General features: G+C 48.8%; 7 protein-coding genes across 7 annotated transcripts; 1 reads left to right on the top strand and 6 right to left on the bottom strand.

Moving 5' to 3' along the window:
• Positions 1–2: 2 nt before the first annotated feature.
• Positions 3–3545, bottom strand: TbgDal_II4120 (hypothetical protein, conserved, (fragment); the record flags this gene model as incomplete). Its single annotated transcript, XM_011773638.1, has 1 exon — positions 3–3545. A coding segment is annotated over one exon (3543 nt), but the record flags the coding sequence as incomplete, so codon positions are not given.
• A 513-nt stretch (positions 3546–4058) lies between these two features.
• On the bottom strand, positions 4059–4394 carry TbgDal_II4110 (small nuclear ribonucleoprotein SmD2; the record flags this gene model as incomplete). Its single annotated transcript, XM_011773637.1, has 1 exon — positions 4059–4394. One exon carries the CDS (start codon positions 4392–4394, stop codon positions 4059–4061), a length of 336 nt encoding a protein of 111 aa, XP_011771939.1.
• Positions 4395–4685: 291 nt separating this feature from the next.
• Positions 4686–5609, bottom strand: TbgDal_II4100 (hypothetical protein, conserved; the record flags this gene model as incomplete). Its single annotated transcript, XM_011773636.1, has 1 exon — positions 4686–5609. One exon carries the CDS (start codon positions 5607–5609, stop codon positions 4686–4688), a length of 924 nt encoding a protein of 307 aa, XP_011771938.1.
• A 443-nt stretch (positions 5610–6052) lies between these two features.
• On the bottom strand, positions 6053–9298 carry TbgDal_II4090 (hypothetical protein, conserved; the record flags this gene model as incomplete). Its single annotated transcript, XM_011773635.1, has 1 exon — positions 6053–9298. One exon carries the CDS (start codon positions 9296–9298, stop codon positions 6053–6055), a length of 3246 nt encoding a protein of 1081 aa, XP_011771937.1.
• A 995-nt stretch (positions 9299–10293) lies between these two features.
• On the bottom strand, positions 10294–14925 carry TbgDal_II4080 (hypothetical protein, conserved; the record flags this gene model as incomplete). Its single annotated transcript, XM_011773634.1, has 1 exon — positions 10294–14925. The coding sequence occupies one exon, from the start codon at positions 14923–14925 to the stop codon at positions 10294–10296; it is 4632 nt and encodes a 1543-aa protein (XP_011771936.1).
• Positions 14926–15894: 969 nt separating this feature from the next.
• On the bottom strand, positions 15895–16893 carry TbgDal_II4070 (sedoheptulose-1,7-bisphosphatase; the record flags this gene model as incomplete). Its single annotated transcript, XM_011773633.1, has 1 exon — positions 15895–16893. The coding sequence occupies one exon, from the start codon at positions 16891–16893 to the stop codon at positions 15895–15897; it is 999 nt and encodes a 332-aa protein (XP_011771935.1).
• Positions 16894–17684: 791 nt separating this feature from the next.
• On the top strand, positions 17685–18224 carry TbgDal_II4060 (hypothetical protein; the record flags this gene model as incomplete). Its single annotated transcript, XM_011773632.1, has 1 exon — positions 17685–18224. The coding sequence occupies one exon, from the start codon at positions 17685–17687 to the stop codon at positions 18222–18224; it is 540 nt and encodes a 179-aa protein (XP_011771934.1).
• Between the last annotated feature and the right edge of the window lie 1486 nt (positions 18225–19710).

Genomic DNA, 19710 nt, shown 5'->3' with positions numbered 1-19710 from the left:
CTCAAAGACTGATCAAGACATTTGGCACATCTGGGACTGGCTGCACGCGATGTCACTACATGGCTCTTAGACATACCAGCCTCACGGACATCAGCAGGAACCATGGATATGTGACTCATAGACTGATCAAGACATTTGGCACATCTGGGACTGGCTGCACGCGATGTCACTACATGGCTCTTAGACATACCAGCCTCACGGACATCAGCAGGAACCATGGATATGTGACTCATAGACTGATCAAGACATTTCCCACATTTCAGACTGGCTGCACGCGATGTCACAACGTGGCTCTTAGACATACCAGCCTCACGGATATCAGCAGGAACCATGGATATACGACTCATAGACTGATCAAGACATTTGGCACATCTGGGACTGGCTGCACGCGATGTCACAACGTGGCTCTTAGACATACCAGCCTCACGGACATCAGCAGGAACCATGGTTATGTGACTCATAGACTGATCAAGACATTTGGCACATCTGGGACTGGCTGCACGAGATGTCACTACATGGCTCTTAGACATACCAGCCTCACGGACATCAGCAGGAACCATGGATATGCGACTCATAGACTGATCAAGACATTTGCCACATCTGGGACTGGCTGCACGCGATGTCACAACATGGCTCTTAGACATACCAGCCTCACGGATATCATCAGGCAATGTGGATGTGCGACTCATAGACTGATCAAGACATTTGGCACATCTGGGACTGGCTGCACGCGATGTCACAACATGGCTCTTAGACATACCAGCCTCACGGACATCATCAGGAACCGTGGATATGCGACTCATAGACTGATCAAGACATTTGGCACATCTGGGACTGGCTGCACGCGATGTCACAACATGGCTCTTAGACATACCAGCCTCACGGACATCATCAGGCAATGTGGATGAGCGACTCATAGACTGATCAAGACATTTGGCACATCTGGGACTGGCTGCACGCGATGTCACTACATGGCTCTTAGACATACCAGCCTCACGGACATCATCAGGAACCGTGGATGTGCGACTCATAGACTGATCAAGACATTTGGCACATCTGGGACTGGCTGCACGCGATGTCACAACATGGCTCTTAGACATACCAGCCTCACGGATATCATCAGGCAATGTGGATATGTGACTCATAGACTGATCAAGACATTTGGCACATCTGGGACTGGCTGCACGCGATGTCACTACATGGCTCTTAGACATACCAGCCTCACGGACATCAGCAGGAACCATGGATATGTGACTCATAGACTGATCAAGACATTTGGCACATCTGGGACTGGCTGCACGCGATGTCACAGCATGGCTCTTAGACATACCAGCCTCACGGATATCATCAGGCAATGTGGATGTGCGACTCATAGACTGATCAAGACATTTGGCACATCTGGGACTGGCTGCACGCGATGTCACTACATGGCTCTTAGACATACCAGCCTCACGGACATCAGCAGGAACCATGGATATGTGACTCATAGACTGATCAAGACATTTGGCACATCTGGGACTGGCTGCACGCGATGTCACTACATGGCTCTTAGACATACCAGCCTCACGGACATCAGCAGGAACCATGGATATGTGACTCATAGACTGATCAAGACATTTGGCACATCTCAGACTGGCTGCACGCGATGTCACAACGTGGCTCTTAGACATACCAGCCTCACGGACATCAGCAGGAACCATGGATATGTGACTCATAGACTGATCAAGACATTTGGCACATCTGGGACTGGCTGCACGCGATGTCACAGCATGGCTCTTAGACATACCAGCCTCACGGATATCATCAGGCAATGTGGATGTGCGACTCATAGACTGATCAAGACATTTGGCACATCTGGGACTGGCTGCACGCGATGTCACAACATGGCTCTTAGACATACCAGCCTCACGGACATCAGCAGGAACCATGGATATGCGACTCATAGACTGATCAAGACATTTGGCACATCTGGGACTGGCTGCACGCGATGTCACAACATGGCTCTTAGACATACCAGCCTCACGGACATCATCAGGCAATGTCGATGAGCGACTCATAGACTGATCAAGACATTTGGCACATCTGGGACTGGCTGCACGCGATGTCACTACATGGCTCTTAGACATACCAGCCTCACGGACATCAGCAGGAACCATGGATATGTGACTCATAGACTGATCAAGACATTTGGCACATCTGGGACTGGCTGCACGCGATGTCACAACATGGCTCTTAGACATACCAGCCTCACGGACATCATCAGGCAATGTCGATGAGCGACTCATAGACTGATCAAGACATTTGGCACATCTGGGACTGGCTGCACGCGATGTCACAACATGGCTCTTAGACATACCAGCCTCACGGACATCATCAGGCAATGTCGATGAGCGACTCATAGACTGATCAAGACATTTGCCACATTTCAGACTGGCTGCTAAAGATGGTTCAACCTCACTCTTAGACATACCAGCCTCACGGACATCAGCAGGAACCATGGATATGCGACTCATAGACCGTTCGGTGAAACGACTATAATGAATTTCTTGCGATTCGGTGTCCATTCCGGTCGCATCTTCTTTAGTTGCATCTCTACTTTCTTCCCTTTTTGACAGACAATATTCTTCAGGTTTATGGTTTGTACTAGTTGCAGAAGACATCATTTGCATGCTGCCTCGGCGTCCGTCCATATCTTCCGGCGGTGGACTTATGGGCCTGTCAGAAATGTTCGTGGTGTACATCGTCGAGCAACTTGTTATCATGTGCTCTCGTTTTGCTGTTTGATATAGTCTTCTCATCGCGGGAAATTTGTCTCGCGATAACCTCTCGTATAGCTCTTCAGTTTTCATGGTCTCAGGATACAGTAATGTACAGTGCGCTAATATTCCAGTTCTTGTGGGTGTAAACTCAATGGGTGTCGAAAAAGGAAAACCTAACACATCGCCAATATCAGAAGCAAAGGCATCCCGCAGTTCAGACGATTTTCTAAGATATATGTACTCCCACACTTCCCCATCAAGCAGCATACTGTGAGGCATTGCTTTCATTTCCCCGTCGGTTGAAGCTCCAACACAAATATTTTCGGCGGTCGCAGACTTGACTACCACATTTGCTGCTGATGGGGAGACTGGATCCGATACACTCGTGGAAATTGAGTGTGTAGTCGACATATTATTTTCAGGATCCTCAGAAACTTTACGAGGGACTTTCCAGAAAGTTGCTCCATCATCTACCGAAGCTCCTGTGTTAGGATGGGGATCGAGATGTTGGTGCCATGACACACGATGTCTGTTTCCTCCTCCTATTCCTTCTCTATTGCTCGTTGACCAGCTAGCTTGATGTGTTTTGGGAGTTTGTGGTACCGAAACTAATGATGCACGTTTGAATGTCCAAATACCCCGAGATTCGCGTCCGCCCTCACCTCTATTGCCTGAGCTCGACGAATAGTCTGAAGGCTCCGCTGCCTCTATTGAGGAGGGTTTTCGTATGTCGGTTACATCTCCACACGGATCTTGTCCTCTTCTTGATTGTTCCGTGGCAACCATTGTATAATTTCTTATTTATGTAGAGCAAAAAAAATCAATATATGTATATATATATACCCGTTCCCTAGTTAACCTCTTGTTTGTTTGGTCCCTTTTGTCTGCCAAGAACAAAAAGGTATTCCTCCCTACGGTACGAAACAAATGTGTAGTGGCAGAACGGGAAGAAGAAAAGGCAACTGTATAAGTGGGATTTAGCTTATGTCCACGAGTACGGAGTGAAGAAGGAGAAACTCGTCCCACAAAGAAAAAGAAGAACTGTTGAACGATTCTCTCTTACACAGGTACACACCGCTTTTACAATAAATTTTGACACCGCATCCTAAACGGCCCCCACGGCTTCTTAACACTGTGGGGGGAATGCGGTGCGAATAGCCGAGCACACCGAAAAAGAAAAAATGAACAACGAAGCAGCGACAACAAGAAACTCAAAAACAACCATGTTCAATACAATCGTTTTCCCGCAACTGCGCTGCTGCGTATTGTATTTTCGCCCCCACAAGTGCCGCAGTGCCACTATACAGCGCTCTGCGGCAACCTCACGATGAACACCACAGAGGCGCCACGCAAGAACATGTTCCGAATGGAGCGCTCTTTCTGCTCATTGTTGACCATTGTTAACTCCACAGCATCCCGCAACACGAGGTTAAAGTGTTTGTCGAAGGCAACGACGGTTGCGACGAGGGACTTGTTGTAGCGGGACTGGATGAACACGCGTGTTCCATTCTTCACAGCACTGTCGAGGAGACAGAAAGGGCCCTCGGCGACGCTGGTACGAAGAAATTCTTTGGTTTTGATCACCCTCGCACCAGACTCTGTTCGCTGCAATTTAGTGGGTTCCTCACCAGACATATATTGAGTGTACCTACCGTGCCTTTTTTGAACAATTGAACCAAAACCCAAGGGTGACTAAAGGAAAAAAATGGGGTTCTAACGAATGGCTGAGGGTGTTATTTGAAGATAAGCAAGCGGGAACAACGGGGGAAGAGGCACGCTCAAGACGAAGACAAAACAATATGACGACGGTGCCGCCTCACGCACATCCGTAAGGGCGAGGTACGCACGCAAACGGACGGGCGGCTCTGCGAGGATGAGCGTTAAAGGAGGGAACAAAATGAAGGGTGAAACAACCCCATGAATCCATCACTTCCCAATCACTGAGTCCCAAACGAAGCCATCAAAGCTTCGCACGGGAACGTACCCCACGCTGTTGGCATCATCCGGGTGTTTGCCGTACAAGACACCACCACATGTTTTCTCATCTGTCAACACTGGAGCCCCTGACATGCCGTGAAAACAACTTCCCTCCTCTGCACGGCACATACCCTTTGAGTGGAATATCTTAACACGAGCCACTGCGGCTTCTTGCTGTCCCTCCACGCACCGTAAAGAAGAAAGAAGCTGCCCACGCTCGGTCTCCGATAACCGATCTAACAGATCAGGGTCAAAGGTGTCCAATTTGCCCAGCAGGCCTGTACCACGGTATCCTGCAATGGAACACACGCTGCCCTTCTGGGGGTCCTCAGGTGCCAACGTTAATCCACCACCAACCGCATTCGCCCGCCTCTCCAGCTCGGCGTGTGCGTCAAACCTTTCACTTACGGCCGACCTCGAAGCAGTGCCCGCGGCAACCGACGCTACCGATGTTGGAACCTTCGCAACTAGTACCGCAACATCAGCAGTAGGGTGCATGGCCACCAACTTCAAGTCAACAGACAGAGAGGCCACAGCCTTCCCTTCGCTGTCCGGGATATAAAGACGACCAATAACGAAGCGCGTTCGACGATACTCCTCAGGAACCTTCAGCCTCTGCGGGTCCGTGAACTGCCACGGCACAAAAGTGTGTTTGGCTGTGAGGAGGAAACGCCTCCTCTTGTGCGCAGAGCTGTCAACACCATCGGAAGCATCTGCACTACCAAAAGGACACGCTGCCGCCCCAGTCCTACGAGATACATTCACTAGGAAAGCGGTTCCCATCATAAGCCACAAAGGCTGTGACATCTTTCCCGGCACGTGTAAGAAACTCATTATGGGGAAACAACTCTGACTCACAGAAGCGGTCGTCATTTACTCAATACACTTCCCCCTTCCCTCCCCCTCCCTCTCCGACACTAGGTGGCTGGGCCAGCGGTCCGCTCCTACTGAAATTTTGTATGAGTGTGTCAAGCGACAAAGGTCCATAAGTCGTTAATGACGTGGAAGGAACGACGTGGGAAACAAAAAAGGAAACACAAAAAATGGGAGCGACAGTCTAAACAGCAGTCGGTTGAGCGATGTGGGTTGCGAGGAGGTGGGTAAAAAAGAGGGAAATTTATCGGGGTAAATGTTCGAAGTTGATGTATATAATACGAGAACCGTGTCAGAAGCCGCATTAATAAACCTCAACCCAGATGTTCACCGCTCAGAAATAGTTAGGAAAAATCACCACCACTGAGTGCCCCACCCTACCTCCCTTCCCCTCGGTTTTAGGACAACATAATAACACGGCAACACCAATCGCCCTCCCTATATTAAGCCACTGTCGCGTGCACCGTACCATCCAACTTTTCATTGATCCATCGATCAAAAACTTCTCTCTCCTCAGCTTCACCAGAGCAATTAGAAACCACCTCCAGTGAGCTGTGGTAGATCTCCCTATGCGCGGCAAGCATGCCGTGTCTGAAGGGGGCGCACTCACAGAGGCGAGTAAAGAGCGAGCGGCACGAAGAGGAACGTGAAAGACGTTCATTCAAAATGTATTCCACAACGAACACAAGAAGGTCCCCCACATCGCAAGACGGGGTGTAATCGCTAGATTCAACTCCGCTGTCTTTGGCAGAAGCCCACGGGTTGTGAAGGCCGTACATAATTGACAGCAGATCACAAATTTCGTCAAGCAGCTCCTCTGCACCCTCGCTATCACGAATCGCCCCGAAAAAACGCGAAACCCGTTGAAAAACCTGATGTTCACACCACAACTGCTGGGCGGTGTGGTCAAATATTTGGTGACCAGAACGCAGCAAATCGACGGTGGAACTAAGGATACGCCTGTGCCGTGACAGGAGTGGTGGTGCCCCAGTTGGCGGTAAGGCAAATAGGAGCGGCGGATGGTCAGAAGGTGCCTTAAGAGCAGCCAAAATGAGTGCGGAAACCTCCTCGACTACCTCATTGTCTAGGTCAGATCCTTCACCAGCACGGCAGCGGGCAAGCAGTGCGCCCAAGGCCGCCGTGGCGCGTTCAAAATCCCCTAGTGCTTCTGCGCACCGCATATCGCCCTCCACGACAGCTGGATCCGCCCCCTCCAGCACCGAAAGCGAGGCCAATGCCCGTTGCTGCAACTCCTGAGAGGCGCGTAGCCCCACCTTTACAAACAGATCAAACACGCTGATCAGGGTTGTCTCATTATCATACGCGAAGAGGGCGACGTTGACAAGCAGGTCTACAGACGCTTCAGCGCCGCGCATAGAGAGGAGAATGGCCAAAGCCTCTACAAGATCACATGCACCCTCCAGCGGTTGTGATTGCTGTAGTGCTGGCAGGAACCTTGCGACACGCACGAGAAGAGGGAGTAGTTGGGCGACCACACTTGAACAATCACCATACGGCGTACCGACCACTTTGTTGTCAGTGCCGACATTTTCGGCACTGTGCCTTATACGCTCGCTTTCGCAGCCACGAGTCATATACGAGCAGCACGATGCCATGGTATTAAGCAAAACATCAACAAACTCGGTATCTTCCAACAGATACGTGCGCCCCTCCTCCGAGATGGTAACAGTTTTCACTACAACATTCCAAAGTGGTCGGGCGAACCGTGGCACCTCATCCTGCCAATGCTGCGCCCTCTTTGTCGCCATGATCAATGTTTCGATCCATTCGAAGGTAACACAAGAAGGTTCCTGCGAAACTACTGCCGACATGATGTCAAAGGAACCACAAATATACGCAGCATCTGTATCATTCAGTACCCAAGGCTCCTTCGCCTCCTCGCCATCAGAGTTCACAGCAGCGTCCCCCTCCATCCCCAAAACGCTATTAATGTAATCGTAGTCCAGAACAACGGTTGCCGCCATGGGGTGAGACGCTGCCAGCACCGAAAGGGTACGAAGTGCTGCGGCAAGCACGCTGACGTTGTTCCGCGATTCTGTGGCAATCATGCTAACGCAACCGACAGCAGACTCAGGAAGCACCCATGCAGCGTCGCTACCGAGAAGGGAAAAGGTATCAAGTGCTATGTGCAGCATTGCGCAAACGCCGTCTTCACCACCGCACCGCAGTGACTCGGAAATATTTGACTCCCCGCTAACACCCTCTAGCGCTTTATAAAGGTTTGGAAAGCACCTAGAAGCCAGTACGAGGTTGCGCGTCCCGCTAGAAAAGCGCATCAGTGAACGAACCAAGCGAGTCGCCGTGGAAACCACACCACTGCTGTAGTCCAGTAACAGATCCTCCAGCAGAACCATACCACCTAGCGACAGAAAATCCTCCACTAAACATCTTCGGTAAGAGCAGATGTCAGATTCCCTCAGCGCTCCCTCTTGCTCAGTTGCGCCAAGGTTCATTGGAGAGCTTAACATCTCCTCCAAACCCTCAATAGCGGAGGAAAACAGGGCACAAGCGAAAGCACTGATTTTCTCCTCCACGTCGCTGGCGGCTGCGAACACAGACGTCACGGCACCAGGAAGCAATACCAATGCCGCTGCTGCACCGCAAGGAACATGGGGGTCGAACAACAATTTCGCAATGCGCTCAAGATCCCTAAGACGGGCGCTGCTTTCAAATTGGTTCTTCTGCAACGAAATGAGGGCATTCATCAGGGAGTTGGCATACATAATATTGCGGTCACCCACCAGTCGGTCAACAAACCCGGGGTCACTCCCGTTGTGGGCGACATTAGCACAATCATCCTCGCTTCCTGGCGTGGCTGGGGCCAACACCGCAATGCATTCACGCAAACATTCAGTCTCATCCGTACTGGAGGTGATGCGCAGCGTGTAAAGAAGAAGAACCACCTCTTCTCGCAGGCGCGCATCGTTTTTCAAAGTAACAGCGGTGCAGACACGCACCAGCAAGGAACGGAACGATGCGTCGCGCCCCACCCTACTCACCATGCAACAGCGGCGCAGTAACCCCAGCACACTTGCAAGCACCGAGGGTGGGGAAGAGGTAGTGCACAACCTTGCTTCCTTGTCGAGATGATTTGCCCTACTGCTATCGCCAAAGAACGCTCGTGCAAACCTCACCCAAAATTTTTCGTTACCAAGCAAACTTCCTGCAAGCCTCTCGCTATCCGCAGACAGCCTTACGGCACGACCGAGCAACGACAACGCCAACTCCCCCACCTCTGAGTTGGTTGAAAACACGAGCCTCGTCATCGGCTCGAGGCTCTTACTCACGCCGTCGGCGAGGGCATCAACCGGTGACCCTGACGTCGACAGCAATGCAGCGAGACGCAGCATGTCAATATCTTCCATGCAGCTCTCATCGCCGTCGTTTCTATCGGCATCACCAGCGTTGTCAGTAATCCCCCCTTTCCCTACTTGAGACAACACGGCGGAGAGACACGATGGACAACCCTGAGCAACGAACGGCAAGAGCTCTCGGTGTTCATTGAGTAAATGCAGGACCACGCGGCAGCTCTCACGCAGGCGAACGAGATCCCCGTCGCTTCGGGCCTCCCTTTCCACACGCTCAACCTCACGGGTAAGATTTTTGTGTGCCTCAGGGTGTTGCCGCTGCAACAGCCCTAAAAGAAACAATGATCGCTGCCGCCCCATTGCACTTCAAATAACACAACGGTGGACCTGAATTCAACTGCAGAGCTATTTGCCTCTCCAAGCCGGTCGCCACACACCAACAAAATATCAACCCCACGCACTCGCTTTAGAGCACAGTTTTACCGTTTCTAATTTGGAGGTACTTCGCAGCTGTTTGCGCACGAAGTTGTTCAGTGCTAATGTCGTTACGCTCGTACGATTGCACACACACGCACGCACCGCGCGGCAACGAACAACGACCGTTCCACTCCACGTTCACAACGGCCTCCGAGAATGCAGGTCCGACACACCCTCACACTATTGTTCTTCACAACACTTTTTGGCGCTCAAATAGTCTCTTCGACATTTAAAATAAAAACGAGTTCACATTTAATGAGATAGAGTTGTTTTTGAAAAGAAGAGGGTTAGTTGAATCAAGAGTGCTCCACCCTTCCGTCGCTGAAACACTAAGAGGTACAAGGAATCGTGCACACTTTCCGAAATGAACACACGCGTGAGTGAGCTCGACACCCCTGAAAACAGAGGTAAAGGAAAGGTCAGTATTAACTCAACAGATTTTGTCCTACAGTTGAAAGTGTAGGTTACAAAAAGAAAAAAAAGCTAAGTTCCACCATTCCCTCCTCCCAAATCAATGCGTCCTTGTTCCTCACATCTGAACTGTCAGAAAAGTTTACAGCACATTACAGCACGGACTCCACTCCCGCCCCCCCCTCCACGCGCGGTCCCTCATCGGTGCAAATGGCACCGCGTGCTCAAGCATAAGCCACTCGGGAAGTAGCGGTGGAGTGATGTGCTGAGCAATATGGCGGGAAACCATAACGAATACAAAGAAAAGAAGGGGAAGTAGTGGTGCTGAGGAAGGAGTGTACGGCACGGATCATCGACGAGTGGAGGAAGTAAGGGCTAGAAAAAGGATACTGGAAGAGTTACCCACACGCATACAAGCGCACGTGATAATATTCCTCACCATCCATCCTCTTTCCCCCACACCAACGCTAACACCGATGCACAAGCTCCTTTACGACCTGGCTCACGTGTTCTGCGTTACGGCACTTCAACAGCACCATACCAGCCCTAGAACCCTCAGCGCTGGCGTCCTTGGTCCGGAGAGGAACACGTATGTATATATATCTGTCGCTTATATGAAGGTAGAAACTTCGCTCCCTTGTGCCGACGCGCGTAACGACACGATAAAAAGACGGCCGTGATTGCTGCTCTGCCTCAACGAACACATACGCAATGAAATTAGATCCATTCGTGCCGGTTCTGCTGGCAGCGCTCTTCTGCTGTGCATCAAGTGCACCGAGAACGTCACGCGTGCTCCCTACAAACCGCCGGTGCGCCCGAATGTCCTGGGCAAGCGACACCATAGGGGCTATGAAATTGGTCAAAAACTCGTCCACATCGTTAAACTCAATCTCACGTTTTTCCACTTGGTCTGAAAGCCGGTAGTATATCGATCCATTTGAGCGCCGGTCTTCACTGATGAGCCAATTGCAAGTGGACCACTCACCTATCTTAACCACGGCAACTGCTTTGTTGCGGTGTCCAGAGGCTGGGCGGAGCAGTACCTCACCAATCTTTTTGTTTTGCAGGAACTCGACTGCTTTAGTGCTGTTGACATCACGGAATAGCGAATGACGGGATACTTTGGTGGCAAACACCCGTGCATCTATGTCAAGACGTTCCGTCCGAAGGGAACTGTTGCAACTCGTTGCATCACGCACGGATGCCGTGTACGATAGGTAATGTCTACCTACATCTGTACCATCGCCGTCGCTGACGGCGGGGTCACCAACGTCACCACGAGACTCACGAGTTTTGCGACGCGCCGCACTTTTCTTTTGCATACGACGGGAATCTGGCTCCCCACCACGGGGACGGCACCAGCGGAGGCGAAGCTCACATCGCTCCCAATGGCAGTTAATCACGATACCCTGTATCAGGGCACCTCGGCAGAGCCATTGCGGTCGATTCGGTGGAGGTCCAATGGCTCTCCCCTCCTCACCCAACGCACTCAAGGCCTCCTCGTATTCGATGAACTCTCGCTTCATTGTTTCATCGTCGATGTCATCAGCTGATATGGTGGCATTTAGACCACGCGATGTCGTGAGCCGGATTGAAGGTACGCCAGAAGCGGCGGCTAACTTACCACGCACGCTCTGCACCACACCTGCAATGTACTCGCCCTCACAAACAATGAGAGACATTGTTTCTACACCACGGTGCAGAAAAGGTGCATCTTGGTTTGTACAGTACGTAATACCTGTTACATATGTCATCAGCTCCCGATTGGAAATACGACGGTACGGCCGCCGCATGAATGACTGACCGGAAGCGATCATCTCATCCTGCACAAATTCCACCTCCCTCCTCCCCAGCAAGCCGCTCCACGTCGAGCGTACCTCGAGCCGCATCGTTCTTGTTATTTCCTGTACACGTACGTCGCGATCCATGCAACCACGCCTCTCATCGGCAGGTCGCTGCATAAAATCGGCAACTAAAAGAGCAGCAACAGTTCTCCTTATTGTTATTACGTGCGGAGAAGTGGCATGCTTCAATGCAGCACATGCAATGCAAGCCGCAGTGCTGTACCATGCGACTGGCAACAACGTCTGGTCCAGCAACGTCCAGCGACCCGACTTTAACGATCCGTCTTCACCAGTCCCCACCTCCCTGTCACTGTCCATTGGTGGTCCGATTCTAAGTGAGGAAACGGCATTTTGTGCCACATGCATCCCAAAAGCATTGGTAATCATTTTTTCACACTCATCCTTATTGATAGGTCTGCGCAAAAACAGAAGTTGCTGCAGCTTGCGCGCGCGCACAGGTCCAAACCCTGAAATGAACTGCAACAGTGCCGTGCTGTTCGAGCGCGTCAGACAGTGGTCGACCCAAACTCCACATGCTGTAACCCATAGGCTCATCTCCCAACAGAGTCGCAAATAAAGCTGTTCCTCCTGCTCGCTGGTGATATTCGCTACTCTTCCCAGTGAGAGTCGGAGGGCTGTGCGTCTGCTGTCAAATAAAACACTGATAGCACCCAGTGGATCTTGGACATAACGAGCGAGGGCGAGCGCCGTACGCGAAAGGCTATCCGCATCCGGCATCTCACTGTCAGCATACGTTGTGCCGCTGTACAACCTGGCAACTTCTACGGGAGCCCATACGATGGGCACGTGTGCGCGAAGATTGGCTTCCGCACGTTCACGGAGGAACCGCTGCATCGAACGCATCAAACCCAAGGAGGCCGTGCTGGAAGCACCAACAACAACGACGCCGGGATTGCATCGGTCAAACTGGTTCTCCAACTGAATGTTCTGCAGCAAATCAGCCGTCCGCCCACTTTCAGAGGTTAGAGCGCAACTCACCCATCGCATGGTTCCGACTAGTAACCCATTCTCATCGATAAAGCAAATGTGTGCCAAACCACCTTCACCGCCATACACCGCACACACGCGCGCAGGAGGCTTGCACCCATAACTGCTTGTTACGGGCAAACCGGCAGGCCGCCGTGGCAGGGCCTCTACCACATTCCATTCAGGTTCCCACACGAGTGCCTCGTCATCGTATGCAGCAATATTTAACCACGTACGTTCGTAGGGGCCCTGGGCACACAAGAGCCCAAATCGTTCAGCGCATTGCATATGGGCACACCGACTGGCGAACTGGCTGAGCTCTGCTTTAACTTTCGGAGTCAACCCTTCGACGAGCCGGATTAAAACCAACTCCATCACGTCTCGCCGACTCGTCAGCCACTCGTCCCGTTGGGAGATTCCAACAGCGTTATTGAAAGACGGATCGTACAGTTGGCCGAATTTCGCCACACCGCGTACCAGTTCGTCGTTAAGAACATAAAACAAGTCAATCGTGCCCTGTCGCTCACGCTCCAGAAGGTCCAAGTAGTGACGTGAATGCTCAACGAAAAAACTTGCGAGTGGATATACGTCATCTGCTTTCTTCGAGTTTTTGTAAGAAACAATCAGGTCTCCCTCCGCACAGAACACATTGAATAGTCGGGTACGCAGAACAGGGAGCCGCGTAAACTGCTCCGTTATTGCTTGGTTGAATAACCAAAGCACGGTTTCGCCACAGCGCGGTGGATTTAAAGAAGCACCGACACGGCTCGTCCACTCCAGCAAAGAAACCGATTGCGGCGGTGGACAGACACGAATGGGTGCATTTGCACGCAAATTTTCTTGGTATTGTGTACCCGCTATGGTGTACTGCTCGAACGCACTCTCAAGACCTAAAGATTTTATCGTCCGCGTGGCTCGACCATTGCTTCCGGAGACATGTTGACTTACAAATGACTGCCAGAAGTCGGCTTCAATCGCGCTAAAAAACACCATTTGTCGCAATGCCGCTCCCTCCTGCCCCACGTCAGGCTCTGTGCTACTGCCCAATTTCAACAACATTTGCCACCTCTGCCACTCGAGCCTGTGGCACAACACATCAAGCTCAAGAATGCGTAGGAGGAGACGACCAAGCTCTATGAAACAGGGTTTGCGCTGCGCGAAATCCATCCTATCCAATGCGGCTGCAGCATCGCCATTGGAGCGCTGCGCATCCTTGTCCCATGCAGGGTCACCGAAACCAATGGTCCTCTCATCCCCCCTCGCACTAAACCCAACATAACTATCTGAAATCAGAGGCCTCTGACGCCTCCCGGTCCGCGTACTGTACGCATACGAAGCTACGGGCAGACTACGCTCCGCTGCCTCCACAAGAGGTGAAGTTTCTAATAGTGCACAGAGTAGTGGTTGTAACGCGGTTTGATGATAGAGCATCAAGTGTGCGGGCTCTAGGAACTCCTGCGTCATTTTTTTGAGAGCATATTCCACTGCCTTAACGACAGGGTGGTTTTCCACCTCTGAAAACGGCAGCATAGCCAGGGCACAGATGCTTGTATTGTGAGCCAACGGTTGCCCAGCACCACGCAATTGACAAATTATCCAAAATGCCTCACGACCAAGGCGAATTTTGTAGGACTGGGAGGGAGAAATCTTGCGTGATTGAAGACGCGGTCGACGCTCACGCTCCGCAATGGCCTGTAGACGCTCTGGTAACGCTTCTCTTGTTTCAAGTTCGGCTTCTTCACGGAGACCTACACGGTGTAACTCGAGTTCCAGCCCGGCAGCAGCGGGTACATCCTCTTTAAGTACCATCTCCGCTTGATCCTCCCGTGGTAGAGCATCATTCCGGTGTATCCATGAAAGAAACTCCCTATCATCCATAAAATCAGACTCTTCTGAAAATTCCTCGTCGACATTCAGGTCATCGTCAACATCTCCTACTGTGTGTTCCCCTGCGCTCCCATCTTCGTCAACAAAAGTATCATCCTGCAGCTCCATCAACTCCCGACGGAGCACTTCCTTCCGTTTTTCCTCACGCATACGGTCAGCTACCGTTTTGAGACGTCTTGTACCTTTCAACCCTTCATCATCCTCCTCCTTCTCCACCTCCTCCTGGACACGGGAGAATATAACATCCTCAAATGCACCATGTAATTGCTCCAGGTAAAGCGCGGGGTCGGTAACGTCCGCTACCCACATGATCTTTGATAAAAGCTCTTCCCTTGTTGGATATGTGGGCTGAACACCCACTTCGGAATTGATATCCTCCATTTTAATGCTAATTAGCTTACAGGCTACGTCACAATCACCTTGCAATCTGCTACTATATTCAACCAAGGTCCTTTTCTCCTTCCTTCCACCTTACCTTGCCTTTAAAAAAAAAAAAGTCTTTTAACCTACGGTAGGTCTCTACAGTGAGTATACGCACTCGCCGCCCCTTTCCCTCCTCGCTCAATCACTGCAGCACCGTACTTATCCTCCTTCCTTTCTTCTCTCACTTCGACCCACTTCTCTTTACTGCTGCTTATTTAAACCCCTTCCCTCCACTACTGCTGTTACAGTTCAGTGCTTAAAAAAAAAAATGTTCCGAAAGCACAACAGAATTGAGGAGTAGAACGGTCGCCAAATATAAAATGCATCATTAGAATTTTTCGATTGTGCTACCACATGTTTGTACGCGCTACATATATATGTATATTCAGAGATGAATTAAAGGTTCCAAGCTGGTAACCAGAAGCACAAAAGGCAAAAAAAAAACTACAAACGCAAACGCAAACGCAGATACACACCTACTTGGTCGTACTCAAGTGAAAATAGACGCAGCCACACGAACAAAAAAGAAAAAAGAAAACACAAAACAAGAGAAAAAGCGGGAGTCGAGTCGAGAGGATCTCCACTCCGTTTGGCTTCAGTGCAATTGCAATGAGACTTTCTGTCCGTTAAGATAGAAGTCAAAGCGCATTACGACCACGTATTAAATAAAATGAACTAACGAATTAAAGGAAACGAAATAATTAAGTACGCACACACACACACACACACACACACACACACACACACACACACACACACACACACACACACACACACACACACACACACACACACACACACACACACACACATATATATATATATATATATATATATATATATATATATATATATATACAACCTTCCCTTTCTGACTTTAGATCGGACCATCACCTTGTGCGGCACAAAAATAAAAACAAGAAAAAACTATAGTTTGCTGCACCCGCGACACATGCGCTCATACCTCTCCACATCTCGTGCACAACCAAGGGCAATCGGCGTCGTTTGCTCCATACTCACTACACGCACATTCATCATGTTCGTCAACCCCGTTGTTGAACGCCCGCCCGCGCAATGAATGAGAAACGCCATTGGTGCAGCTTCAAACAATAACCTTAGCTTCATCTTATGTTGTGGACTCGCTGGCGTCATATATATGCCGTCGCCCTTCACAATGATTTGGCACACATCCGGCACCATCCCACCCGTGTAACGTAATGTGGCACCTTCTTGCATATACATAGTTATCAGCTGTTTATACCACGGTAAGTGGCGGGCGGCGCGAAGGTTACCGGGGGAAAACACCGTTGCCTTCAGTTTAACACCACGTCCCGCTGCCGTCACGGTGGCAGTTCGCGGCGTACAAACTCCCGCCCACACGCGTTTAGCCAATTTCCATTCCCCATCCGCCCCACAGAAGAATTCTGCCACTCCCAACTCCTCCTGCCCCACGAAAAGCACCACACGCGGGCCATAAACAGCAACAACACTTGCCACCATATCACGGACGGTAAGGCCGATGGGTGTGTTCCCAGGCCACACCGCAAAGATAGAACCGACAGTAAAATTAGAGGTGATGATGCTGCTACCATCCAGTGGGTCGTACGAAACTGAATGTGTTGCCTTGCCGCTATGCGCGGTAGAAGCCAATGACGGGGACTCTTCCGAAACATAAGAAGCCACATGTTGGCAACTGTTGAGAGCCTCCGATATAATTTTGTCAGCCATTACATCGACGGAGAGGACGTCATCACCAAAGTTATTCTTACTCTTGGCGGCCGTCACGCCGTCATTGCGAAGCCCAGCAGCGATTGCACGGCATGCACCGGCAACAGTCTCCACAATACCAACAACATCACACGGGACACCGGCCTTACGGAGTGTGTCTGTAATTAATGAGTCACTTGTCAGATTTTGTCGCATCATATTCTCCCTTTCCACGAAAGGTTGAGTGAAAGGGAACCCCTGTAACGGGCGTGACAGTCCCAGTAGCAAGCCAGCGAAGGAGAGAAAGAAAGTAGATAAGGAAAGAAATAGAAGAAATAGAAGAGAAAGTACCTCCTTTTAGACTTTTTTTTTGAAAAACTAACAAAGAAAAATAAAGAAAGAAGGAAAGTAACAGAGGTCCACGAACAGTTGCAATCATAATGCCGCGCAGTGCGGACGTGTATTCATATAGTAATGCCACTGGCTGCGAAGACGTATGCACATATATATATATATATATATATATATTTGTAGAATTATGTATACTTGGGAAAATGGGTATGGGCCAACAATGAACCAAGTTAACCTGTTTTTCTTTTTTTTTTTAAGCCCATCAGCCGACAGCACAAAGAGGAGGAAGTACAAGAAAGGAAGTGAAAAAAAAAAAGAAAAAGAACGAAACCATCCCACCCGACAAGTGTTGCACTGAAATATATATTAAAAAGAAAAAAAGAAAGCACCCCTAGTGTGCATATTTGTGTGAATCAGCGCGTTTGCGAATTGGGACTCTCTAGGAAAAAAAAATGGAAGAACGGCAAATAAAGACGGAAAAAGTGATCCTAAACCTGAAATGATAATGAGACAAAACACGTGGGGTATGGTGAAAAACAAAATAAAAGAAAAAGATCGGAGGGGAGCTGATAAAAGCTGTCAACTGCGAAAGACATGCTTGGCGACGTGAAGTCAATACCACCGCTGTTCCTCCCATCCAGTTTTGAAAAAAAAAAAAAATGCCGCCCGTTTACCTTCACACATCATCATATTTCCCCCTTTCCCTCCCCACAACACACACATACGCACGCGGTAAAAAAAAAAAAACTTTACAAAAAAAAAAGAGAGCGAAAAATAGAAGAAATATTTATATATTTAGAACAGAGAAAAAAAACGGCTCTGTGCCGCATATTCCATCGCGTCCTCGTGAAGGTGCCCACACAACGACAGCAAACAACGTTTCCGCAGTTTGTGTAGATAAAACAACAAATCTCGGGAGAATAAAAGCGTTCATAATATTTTTTTTTATTGCATCCCTTTTTCTTTCGTTCGTTTTATTTCTTAATTTCTTTTTTCCCGCTTACCGTAGCCTCGCTATTCGTCACCTGCTCAAACCTGTTGCAAACGCGCAGTGGTCACAAGATTGCAAGGCAGTAGCTGGAAAGAGAAAGAAAAAGAAAAATATAGAAGGTAAAAAAAATGAAGAGAAGGTTCGCTTCTTTAACATAAAGGGGGGAAGTAAAACCCTTTCTTTTTGTGGAAAAAAGAAGAGAATATAAATAAATAAATAAATATATATATATATATATATATGTTCATACACATTTTCATATCTACACTTTCTTCCTTTGACTTCCCCCATATCGGTCTCTACACATTACCTTCCCTTTATTCTGTCATTTATTTTTACATACGCGTCGCCCCCCTTATTTCAAGTATATATATATATATTTACTAATATATTATTTTTCATATTAAAAAACGAGTCTAAGGCGGTACACGCTTTGAAGGTAAGGGGAGGGAGAGGGAGTACATCGATACTTCAGATGAAGTGGGGATATTAAAAAAAGGAGTGAAAAACAAAAAATACATACAAATATATGCATATATATATATATATATATATATATATATATATACAAACACACAAATGCATATGTGTGTATCGACTTATTTATTTCATCTGATATCCTGAAGGCACGGTGGAAACAGACGAAAAGGAAGACAATACAACATGTTTAGAGCCGTAAAAATATGTTCATATGTGCACCCATGCCACTGGAGGATCTGGCACTTCCCTTTCGTATACACACGTCTATATATGTATACAAATATATTTTTCGTTTATATATTTATATGTACCTTTTGGAACCAATTGTTTTCTTCCTTCATACACACGCACATGTGTTGTACCTCCTCTTTCTTTGGTGTTAAAAGATCTCCTGAGCGCCTATTTCCCTGACTCTCAATCCACATTGTTGAATTCATTTCATAAGTCATCTCGTTGACAACTGCTCCCACAAGTCTTCCCCTGCCCCCCAACCTCTCTTCCTCTTCCTTCTCCCTCTCCTCTTTTCTCTTCTCTTCATCCCTTTTGTCTAATTTGAAACACATGCCATTTTTATATAACCACCGCTTTCTTTACACGAGTGTCGTTCATGCATACACACGCCGTTCAGCACACCGAGCAAAACATATGCCCACGTTTACAAATTAAAACTAAAAAAGTTAGAGATATATTTATTTATATTTATATTTATTTATTTATATTTACACGTGTGTACATGCACATGCGCATGTACACAGAGATATAAATATAAACACATATACATATATAAAGTGGAAAGGGGTAATGAGACAAGGAAAAAAAAAGGCGTTTACAGCACTCACACACCTATCCACCCATTTGTAAGCAATGGGGTTCCCTCCACACGCACGTAATTACAAAACACACAAACTTACCACCCCTCTACCCATTGTTTCCCGCCATCCCCCTTTTTCCCCAATGGCAATAAGTTTCCCTCACACACTTTCTTGCTTGTTTCTGTTTCGCAACCGCCGCTCCCCCGAGTCTTCATTTTACTCTTTCGGATAAAGAAAGAAGCACGCAAACAAACCAACGACAAAAAAAAAAAGAACTAAACGCCAAACGACAGAGTGGGGAAAAAAAATGGGGGACAAGAACAGAAAATCAGTACGCGTGCGATAAAACGCATTAGTGACCGAAGGAGAGTACAAAGCATTGTTGGGGTAGAAATCTCAGAG

The sequence above is a fragment of the Trypanosoma brucei genome, chromosome 2 (assembly GCF_000210295.1).
Source record: "Trypanosoma brucei gambiense DAL972 chromosome 2, complete sequence".
Lineage (NCBI taxonomy): Eukaryota > Euglenozoa > Kinetoplastea > Trypanosomatida > Trypanosomatidae > Trypanosoma > Trypanosoma brucei.
Note: the sequence above shows the minus strand (reverse complement) of the source record. Positions and strands in the feature narration are given on the sequence as shown.